At 35.5% G+C, this 10,174-nt stretch overlaps 2 protein-coding genes across 2 annotated transcripts; one reads left to right on the plus strand and one right to left on the minus strand.

Annotated features, from left to right (window-relative positions):
• Window positions 1–44: 44 nt before the first annotated feature.
• LOC143348245 (leucine-rich repeat-containing protein 47) lies at window positions 45–6,460 on the minus strand. The gene is made up of 4 exons (XM_076778253.1): window positions 3,091–6,460; window positions 2,509–2,985; window positions 2,109–2,436; window positions 45–1,937 (listed from the first exon to the last, which is right to left on the minus strand). Exons 1-4 carry the CDS (start codon window positions 3,677–3,679, stop codon window positions 1,736–1,738), a joined length of 1,596 nt encoding a protein of 531 aa, XP_076634368.1. The 5' UTR covers window positions 3,680–6,460; the 3' UTR covers window positions 45–1,735.
• Window positions 6,461–6,466: 6 nt separating this feature from the next.
• LOC143348246 (zinc metalloproteinase nas-13) lies at window positions 6,467–9,802 on the plus strand. Its single transcript, XM_076778255.1, has 4 exons — window positions 6,467–7,182; window positions 7,776–8,081; window positions 8,962–9,095; window positions 9,494–9,802. The coding sequence occupies exons 1-4, from the start codon at window positions 6,837–6,839 to the stop codon at window positions 9,596–9,598; spliced, it is 891 nt and encodes a 296-aa protein (XP_076634370.1). The 5' UTR covers window positions 6,467–6,836; the 3' UTR covers window positions 9,599–9,802.
• The last annotated feature ends 372 nt before the right edge of the window (window positions 9,803–10,174 follow it).

The raw sequence follows: 10,174 nt of genomic DNA on the forward strand, positions 1-10,174 counted from the left end.
ATCAATATGTTTATTATATACGAATAAAGCATATAGAATGAGTCTTATCAATCTTACATACATTAAAATTAATGAGTATTAGATATTAATGCTGAGTGTAAACATATTTTTCATATGTATATGCTTGTTAATTTCCTCCATTGTTACAACGAATTTTTAATTAATATTAAATTTAAAATACGTCGTATTGTGGAATATCAGAGAAAGGATACGTACTGTATTAAAAGAGCGATTTAAAAGTAATGTGAAAAGATTGAATAACATAGAAATGTCTAAAATATTACATCAAGCTGTGTAATATACGATTTCTGCACTCGAACGTATGAAAAATAAGCAACGCAACGAACAAAGCAAATATCATTTGTTCAACGTGATATTTACAACAGATATTGCTATCGAGAGGTTTCACTAAATCATTATAAAAACAATGGGTAAATTTATACAATATGACACGTGTTCTCTGCAATATTAGACACTAAAATTCTGTTAAATGTACATAGTATGTATTTCTATCATGATATTCGTTGGGTTATTATGACTAAACATAGTAAATTTACGGGATGCGATAATACTTAATAACAAAATGATCAACTAACCTCAAAAATTTCGTTCTTATTCCCCCGTCATGACCAGTCATGTTTCGGCGCCATGTTAACACTTCAAACATTCGCGCATGTTGGATACTTTAGAAAATTCGAGTGAATTTCTTCCCGCTGTTAAAATATTCTGGAATGAAACTTTCACCAAGTATGCTTATTAAAATGAAGAAAATGTTCCACTTGAACAACGTTTACTATTTGCACTGCATCGAAGTACACGAAACAAAGTACAATATTTATAAAAACAGATGAGAAATCTTCACCGGCTTACTATAGGATGATTCGCAATACGACAGCGCCAGTTGTCAGCTGCCTGTAAAATGGCGGTTTTTCACTGATATTTAAACATGTGGATAAATGCTATATCCCGTACGAGATAATTAAACATCGCAGCCTAAAATAATATACACACACACGCATATCACGCATACACATATTAGAACTTTGGATTACATAATTTAACATAACAAAACGTTTTTCTGGTTTTCATATCCTAATTTATATTTTCTTAATGCGTAAAAACGGTAACAAATATTGTAATTTATCGATAGAATTTTAGTAAACTGTATATATCAGACTCTTTTCTGGCATTTTATTTAAATAAAGTATCTGTTAAAAAAATTTTGTTGTCATATTATTTCATATTAGTTTTTGACTATTATACTTTGTGTATAATTTGTAAAATTTTTAGTAGTAGATTTTTATTTTGCTACATACATTTAAGGTATAACAGTGTGAATATAATTATTATAATACGAGTTTTTAAAGTTTATTTTTCATTTACCAATGTTTATAACGTTAAGGGAACATTGTTTAATGTTATTGTTATTATATATAGTCTTAGGTTCTCAGTACAAAAATATTGTGCCACAATTAATATATAATATACATTTGTATATATTGAAAAGTTCTCTATAAAATATGTGTTATATATATATGTATATATGTATACATATATACACTGCATATTTTAATAACATGATTTAATTCTTTCACAAAGACGTATAGATTGTTTATTACGTTATACAAAAAAAAGAAACCATTAGCAAACATTTAAGAATTACAATAATAAAAAAAAACAAAAGTAAATGCAAATTAAACAAAAGTAGAACAATTAAATTACTCACAGTGGTTTATTACTCTCGCAGTACAGTAATTGAATTGCCTTCAAAATTTAAATCTGCTCTTGAAGGATATAACAGTTTCATATTACCATCCATATCTACTACTTTCACTTGTTCTAAAACTAAATTATGATAGTTGGAAGCACTTTTTTCCTCTGTAGGACATCCATAACCAAGGGTGATTAATTCTTTTAAAAAGTAGTCAAGTACGTTTCTGTTAAAATATAAAATCATATTGTAAATAAAATATATATTGGCAAAATAAATTTTAATACAATGAGCTCTTGAATTACGCGATCTTGAGTTACGTGGATTTGTAGGCACGTGATTACGTCCCCGTAAAACTTAAAAAAGAAAAAGGAAAAAAGATTTATATAAATTTTACCTGCAGATTTGGTAAGACATAGCACTGGTTACTTCTATCAGCATTGTCTCAGTATCTACAGACATTTTCGTAATTTCGCTATTAGTTATTGGTGGAAATGATATAACTTGTTCCGAAGAATCCAACAAACAAGGAAACAGAGGTTTGCCTTCTAACAAGTAAAGATACTTGTGAATCCCAGAATATACATTACGTTTTTTTTCTTTTCTCAAATTATCAGCTTCTGTTTGCAACATTTGAAACAATTCAGCACCAGTAAGAAACCCATTATGCAATAGGGGTTTGATTTTTAATTCTGTTGGTGGTTTTGCTGTATACGTTAAATCACCTAAATATAAAATGCAATATTAATAAAACATATTTAAACAGATATTAATCATTTTATTTAGATCATATTTACCAGGAGTGATTAATTTGAAATCATGTGTGGCAATAGTAGCTGCATTTCTCTTTTCGCATATTCCATCGTGTAATTTAGTCTGAAGTTGAATGAATTTCTTAAAACTATCGTCTGTAAATTTCATATTTTTAACAATGCAAGATGCTATAAAAGGTCTAATGTTTTTCACATGCTTTGTAATTTTAATTAACGGGGTATCATTTGTTATTTTTAATACTTTAAACATGTGTGTTAAACTATCTATTGTATTAGCATTATTTTCAGATTCTGATAATTTCTGTCCCTTCTTTCCTTTCTTAGTTTTAGTATTAGAACTAGTGGAACCACTACTTTTAGGACAATGTAACTTGACATATTCTATTATTTGTTTAGTACGGCATTGATCTACTAATTTTGATAGTCTTTTATCCGCTAATGTATTTCCTTTCAAGAAAAATTCCTTTAGCTTATTACAATCGGCAATTTCACCAGGTACAGCTACAATATGAACATTTATTATAATGAATTTTTTAAAACAAACGTAACAATATAATGAAATTAATTCCATACGTTATATTTTTATGTTTGTTCAAGGAGCATTACCTGAAATCAAATTATCTGATACATTTAATATTTTCAATTGTGGAAGTTGATTTATAGTTACAGGGATTTCTTTTATTTGATTTCCGTTAACATAAATCTCGGAAAGGTGTACCAATTCCGGATAACATACATCAGGGAAGTGTTCGAATTGGTTATTCGATAAATCCAGAACGCATAGTTTTACATTACCAATCAGGGTAGGCAACGAATTTAAAAGATTTGAGCTCAAGTTCATCGTGGTTAATTGCGGAAGCAGTCCAATTTCGTCCGGTAAAGAAGACAACTTGTTCCTGGAGCAATCGAGAAACTTTAGTTTCTCTACTTTGTCAATTGTGTTCGGGATTTTTGATAGTTCGTTCGAATGCAGCACTAAATTTGTTAGATTCTGTAATTTCTCAATTTCTTCCGGTATTTCTTGCAAGCACGTTTGCGTTATGCTCAAATAGTTCAGGTGCAGCAGGTTAAACAACGACTTGTCGAAGCCTCTTTTCTTAATCAGTTCAGAAATCGCTGGGCCTGACAACACCAACTCGTGCTTGTTTACCGTAGCAGCAGTTTTTATCACGTGCCACGAATTATCGAGTGTCATTATTACAAATGTTAAATAAACTTTTATCAGTATTAAAACACTCTGACTCGCTTTGTTAGAAGGTTATTTACCGGGAAACGCACTTCAAAACGTGCGTGTCCGCTCGTACTGACATCTACGACGGTATAGTCGACCATAGAAAAACATTCATGCGTACTACGCAGCATACGAATTTCAATTAACGTACATTTAATCGATATGTTTCTATAACAACGATTAGAAGAGTGGAGTTACATAATTTGACAAGTTGAATTAATACAATAAAATATTTGCTACAAATCTATCGGTCTTAACTATAATATTACTTGGTAATAATTTAGTACGCTCTCATTGATTCCATTTTGAATAATATATTCGTTATCGATTTTAAGAGAAGTTACTCAGTACTTACTGAAAGATTTTCGAACTTTGAAAGTGTTGACCTATATGCAAATTGCATTCGCACGAGTTTTAGTAAATGTAAATCGTCGCGTACAAGCGATTCAGGAATTTAGGGTTAGAATTATCGTGTCCGCATAATAGAGAAGGGGGGTATCGTGTGAAATTTATCTTCAGACAATTCGACTGTAACATTCGGAACTAGATAACAACTGAACTGGTTTCAAACGGTTCTTCCCCTCGATATAGTTCCCCTTATCGACGAATAATAGTTAAACTGATCGGTCATACTTCGGTATGAAAAGAAATAAAAATTTATGTAACTTTTGAAAACTTTATTAACACGAAAATAATTCCCTAGTTTCAAAGCACTGTAATTACGTCGTTCTAATTACAAAAGCCGATTAATCGACCAGCGGTCGATAACCACGATTTATTCTACGAAGTAATTACGATGTAATAGAAATGTAGTTAAATTGCGTAATCGAATTAGCACGAATCTGCTTCGAGGACTCGGTATACCGTTTTGTAAGATATTAATTATGTTATGCAATATGCATGAACGGATTGCTGTAAGATGACAAATGTTCATTTCGTACCAGATTTATTAACGGTTATTACAAATTCGACGGAAGCTGGGAAACGTGACAGATATAAATGGCCGTCGTTTCATGCGAAGTGGTTTTTACATAAATTCGCCGATAAACAAATACCATGATCCATAACGGGCGACGTGGAATACGAAGGAAGACGTTATTATAGGTCTTCCGTGGTCGCGGCGAAGGATCTGACAAGGTTCCGAGGAAAGATCGCGTATCGATGACAGAGATTTGTCCAGCACGATTTGCATGTGAATACAGTGCGAAGGAGGATGGTAATTTCGTACGACACCGAAAGACCGTTCGAAAAGGCGTGTAAATAATATATTAATACTTCAAACGACAACGTTAACCATCGAGGGTTTTAACTTTGACAATTTGCTTCCGGGTTCGTAAACGTGTTTCACCTTTTCGATCAAAATCATATTTACATACTGAAATCGCGCGAGGTTAAGTCGAAAATAAAGTACGGTAGTGCCCACATAAGTGACCAGAGTTATCCCGCCAATTCTTAGAAGCCAAGCGGCTTCGAACATCGAAACATTGTATACAGATTCTAGAGGCCAAAATACGACGAAAATCAAGAATACCAATTTGTTGATGAAGGCTTCGTTAAAAAGTTATTAACGTTTGAAGTTCCGCCAGTACTGAATTTTTTTCTCGAAAATGCGCAAGATTTCGGGGATATGTCTATTCACCAAAAATGATTGTAATTGACCCCTGCAACGGAAAATAATTTTTCCAGAACGATTTGAAATTTTTTTTTTTCGTCGAAAAATTTCACACATTCTCGAATTTTTTTCTCGAAAGTGCGTAGGATTTCGGGGGTATGTGTAATGACCAAAAATGCTTATAATTGACCCCTGCAACTAAATATAATTTTTTTAGTATGATTTGAAATTTTTTAATTTTGTCAAAAAATTTCACATCTTCTCGAATTTTTTTCTCGAAAGTGAATAGGATTTCGGAGGTATGTGTAATGACCAAAAATGCTTACAATTGACCCCTGTAACTAAATATAATTTTTTTAGTACGATTTGAAATTTTTCAATTTTGTCAAAAAATTTCACATCTTTTGGAATTTTTTTCTCGAAAGTGGATAGGATTTCGGAGGTATGTGTAATGACCAAAAATGCTTATAATTGATCCCTGTAACTAAATATAATTTTTTTAGTATGATTTGAAATTTTTTAATTTTGTCAAAAAATTTCACATCTTCTCGAATTTTTTTCTCGAAAGTGGATAGGATTTCGAAGGTATGTGTATCCACCAAAAATGATTGTAATTGACCCCCGCAACCGAAAATAATTTTTCCAGAACGATTTGAAACTTTTGAATTTAATTGTTAATAACTTTTTAACGAAGCCTCCATTTTCCTCTTGATTTTCGTCTTATTTTGGCCTCTAGAATCTTCCATTAAAATTTTTCCCAAGGGTGGCCGAGTACCCTGTATATGGTTCCGGGTGCCAGCTATTGTATCTCACTCGCACTTATCCCACCCACTGAGGGTGGTGCAGGGGTGGGTGTCAGCGGTCCCAAAGTACGGTATTTAATAATACGACAATTTGCTTTGTATCATAAGGTACTTGCCAAATTGCCAATTAAGTAATTTAAACTAATATTAAACTAAATGAGGTGTAAGTTAATAACAAATTCTGAAAACTAACTATGCCCACATAACTGACCGACACCGGTCCCGAGCTTGGTCACTTATGTGGGCACTACTCTAAGTTCTTCACGTACAGTGATAAATTAATAATATTATTTGTAGCAATAAATGATTTACTAAAAAGTTCTTGACATTTGCTCGCTCCTGCTCCCTATTGCAACGTAGTTTTTCAGGTATTTAAGATTCAGATTTTTTTAGATGGTTGGTCAACTCCTATTATACGCTTTGACGATTATCGTACGCTCGAAACTGATAGAGTGGTACCCGGTGAGCCGTGGGAGCCTTCGAGGAATCAAACTGGTAAATCTCAACTTCCTGTTACCCAAAGTCCACGGTTATCAGTGACCGACCCTGATCGTTTCCGCAATGGAAGCATTGAGCAGATCCACGGGTGGGGTTCACCGGTTGCGTATAAAATCTGGAAGACACGGTCGATTTTCGTCAGTGGAATTGCTTCGAATACTGGCGTCCATTTCTCTCTCGAGCATCCTTTGTCTAAAAGACACTCGCCATGAGTCGTTGCGCGGTCGTTCCCTTGCTCGTGTTCAGCTTCTTCTCCGTCGCGTACGCTTGGCCGTTCCATCGTCGCGACGTTTTGGACAATTCCGTGGAAAGTCCCGACGGGGTGATCGCTCATCTGCAACACTTTGGCGAGGTTCTCTACAGAGTACCGGACAACGCGACCGGGGAGATCGTGGCTAACTGGCACGAGGGCTGGGACCGGAATCCGGAAGAATTGGGCAGCTACGCGGAGGGTGACATTTTGTTTCCGCCGCAGCTGGAGAAAAATGGCCTGAAAGCGGAGTCCGCTCGATGGCCGGGCGGCGTCGTCCCCTACATGCTCAGCCCTTACTTCAGTAAGCGACATTACACTACTTTTCAAACGACGAGCTAGCAAAGAATATCTTTACGTTTCGTTCGTTCGCGTAAAACAATAATTATGGCTCGTTTTACTCGAATATCTTAAAGCAAAAGCTAAAAGCAATCTCCTGAAATTTTATGCAAACATCTTCGTAAGTTAATAATTTTTATTTGGGAGATTCTAGAGGCTAAAATAAGACGAAAATCAAGAATACCAATTTGTCGATCGAGGCTTCGTTAAAAAGTTATTAACAGTTGCGCCTGTAGATAGGCAACCTGCGTACAGCTGCGTGCGCGCGATAGTGGTTCTCACTCAGCATGAGAAACCCTACTTACCGACGTATCGACAGTCTTACAGTTTTCTGAGTGAGAACCACTAACAGCTGTTCGCGGATCGCCGTTCTACAGGTGGAACTTTAAACATTAATAACTTGTTAACGAAGCCTCAATACAAAAATTGGTATACTTGATTTTCGTTTTATTTTGGCCTCTGGAACCTCCCATTAAACTTTTTCCCCCCTGTATATGTATCTGTGACAATTGAATTCGAAAAAAGTGTACATTTTCCGGGCATCGAATTGTGTTCCAGATGCACAGCAGCGAAAATTAATCAACGACGCCATGAACGACTATCACAAATACACGTGCATCAAGTTCAAGCCTTACAATGGCGAGGAAAGCGATTATGTCAGGATCACGGCCGGGAATAGCGGTTGTTGGAGCAGTGTGGGGCGGATCGGTGGACGACAGGACGTGAATCTTCAGGTTCCGGGTTGTCTGGTGAAAAAGGGTACCGTGATACACGAATTGATGCACGCCATTGGCTTTCTGCACGAACAGAGCAGATACGAGCGGGACGACTTCGTCTCGATTCAATGGAACAACATCTTGAATGGTAAGCGACGCGTTATTGGGGTTCGAAGTATGGTTAGCGATAATTAAACTCTTTGTCGATCTTAACGCATTGACAACCGCTAATGTTACGTTATTTTTCTATGGGACTATAAAGTGATTTAACCTTTTTATGGAACTTGTACTGTATGCTTATACAGGGTGTTTGGTCACCCCTGGGGAAAGTTTTAATGGAAGATTCTAGAGGCCAAAATAAGACGAAAATCAAGAATACCAGTTTGTTGATGAAGGCTTCGTTAAAAAGTTATTAACAATTAAATTCGAAAATTTCAAATCGTTCTGGAAAAATTATTTTCGGTTGCGGGGGTCAATTATAATCATTTTTGGTCATTAGAAATACCCTCGAAATCCTATCCACTTTCGAGAAAAAAATTCGAGAAGGTGTGAAATTTTTTGACAAAATTAAAAAATTTCAAATCGTACTAAAAAAATTATATTTAGTTGCAGGGGTCAATTGCAATCATTTTTGGTGAATAGACATACCCCCGAAATCCAACCCACTTTCGAGAAAAAAATTCGAAAAGGTGTGAAATTTTTCGACGCAAAAAAAAAATTTCAAATCGTTCTGGAAAAATTATTTTCGGTTTGGGGGGTCAATTACAATCATTTTTGGTGAATAGACATACCCCCGAAATCTTGCGCATTTTCGAGAAAAAAATTCAGTACGGACGGAACTTTAAACGTTAATAACTTTTTAACGAAGCCTCCATCAACAAATTGGTATTCTTGATTTTCGTCTTATTTTGGCCTCTAGAACCTCCCATTAAAATTTTTCCCAGGGGTGGTCGAACACCCTGTACATTGTTATATTTTTGCTGATTATTAAACAGCTAATTTGATCTAATTTGATCCTGTTTGTTCAGGCCATTCTGGAAATTTTGAGAAAGCCTCGAAACGGACTACCGACGCCTTCGGCGTTGGATACGATTACGGGAGCGTGATGCATTATTCGGCGAACGCGTTTTCCAGGAACGGTCAGCCCACCATTGTATCAAAAGTGAGTAACATATCAAGTTGAAATTATCAAGGTCTGTAGCTTTCTAAGTTCAGACGATTCTCTGACCCAGGAGAGAATCAATTAATTTGAAGGACTTACTAAATAACAGCGTGACTTGTTTAAAACGCAACGGAACGGCACAAAGTGTGTACAGTCCTCCGCTGACTTGAAGTCTCGCGGAAGGAATGCGGGAGAAGTGGAGGGGATACACGTATTCCCACGCACGCGTGGACTGCCTGAGAGCGAGGGAGCGAGATAGATAAATGGGCGGTCCCACTCCCTTTGCCCCTGTGTCGTCCTGGGGGACTCCAAGTCAACGGACCACTGTACACGTTTGCTCGTTGTGGGATTGTTCGTAAAAAATCCGGTGGTTAAATTTTATCGATGAAATATTTCAGGGCGTGGCCAAAGTCGAACTGGGTCAGAGGGACGGATTCAGCAAAAGAGATATTCAGAAGATTCGAAAGATGTATAAGTGTAATAAACGCAGGCGAAGTTATTGATAATAACTTCGAAATATGAACGCTCGTGAACGACGATTTGAACAAAACATGGATATTCCTGGCATTTGATGAAAAGGAAGAAGAATGGAGAATCTAGTCTTGTACAATTATACGTAGCTTAAGTTTGATGAAAACTATGGCAAAGTGTATTTAAATAATACTATTATACTTAGTGTATAAGAACATGATACGCGTGACTTTGAAATATTGTAATTATATGCATGAGAAATAAATGCATTACTCAAAATTCGATTCTTTTTAACTACTCCCATATTTCCCTTCTTAGTTCTAAGGCGGTTAACCTCACGAAATTGATCAACTGCGCTAATTGCGAGTTTCAGCGTCAAAGGAGAGATACAAAGAAATAATTTAAATGGTTTTGTGTAAATATTGACTGCTCTAAGAAATCTGTATTACAAGAATATTGGAAACTATATTACGATGTGATCAATTTCGTGTGTTTTTGACTACTTTCCTTTCCGAACAGAGGAATAATGGAACATAACCTTAGTGGATTTCTTTAACTGGCGAAATATTTCAGGATGAGGCTAAATCCGAACTGGGTCAAAGAGATAA

Source organism: Colletes latitarsis, chromosome 11 (genome assembly GCF_051014445.1).
Source record: "Colletes latitarsis isolate SP2378_abdomen chromosome 11, iyColLati1, whole genome shotgun sequence".
NCBI lineage: Eukaryota > Metazoa > Arthropoda > Insecta > Hymenoptera > Colletidae > Colletes > Colletes latitarsis.

Excerpts from the sequence above, each read along its gene's own strand:
- LOC143348245 (XM_076778253.1), bottom strand. The coding sequence starts at position 3,679 with ATGACACTCGATAATTCGTGGCACGTGATAAAAACTGCTGCTACGGTA. Across the intron at positions 2,986-3,090 it reads ATCAGATAATTTGATTTCAG|CTGTACCTGGTGAAATTGCC; the intron begins GTAATGCTCCTT and ends TTCATATTGTAG. Across the intron at positions 1,938-2,108 it reads ATGTCTTACCAAATCTGCAG|AAACGTACTTGACTACTTTT; the intron begins GTAAAATTTATA and ends ATATTTTAACAG.
- LOC143348246 (XM_076778255.1), top strand. The coding sequence starts at position 6,837 with ATGAGTCGTTGCGCGGTCGTTCCCTTGCTCGTGTTCAGCTTCTTCTCC. Across the intron at positions 7,183-7,775 it reads CATGCTCAGCCCTTACTTCA|ATGCACAGCAGCGAAAATTA; the intron begins GTAAGCGACATT and ends ATTGTGTTCCAG. Across the intron at positions 8,082-8,961 it reads ATGGAACAACATCTTGAATG|GCCATTCTGGAAATTTTGAG; the intron begins GTAAGCGACGCG and ends CTGTTTGTTCAG.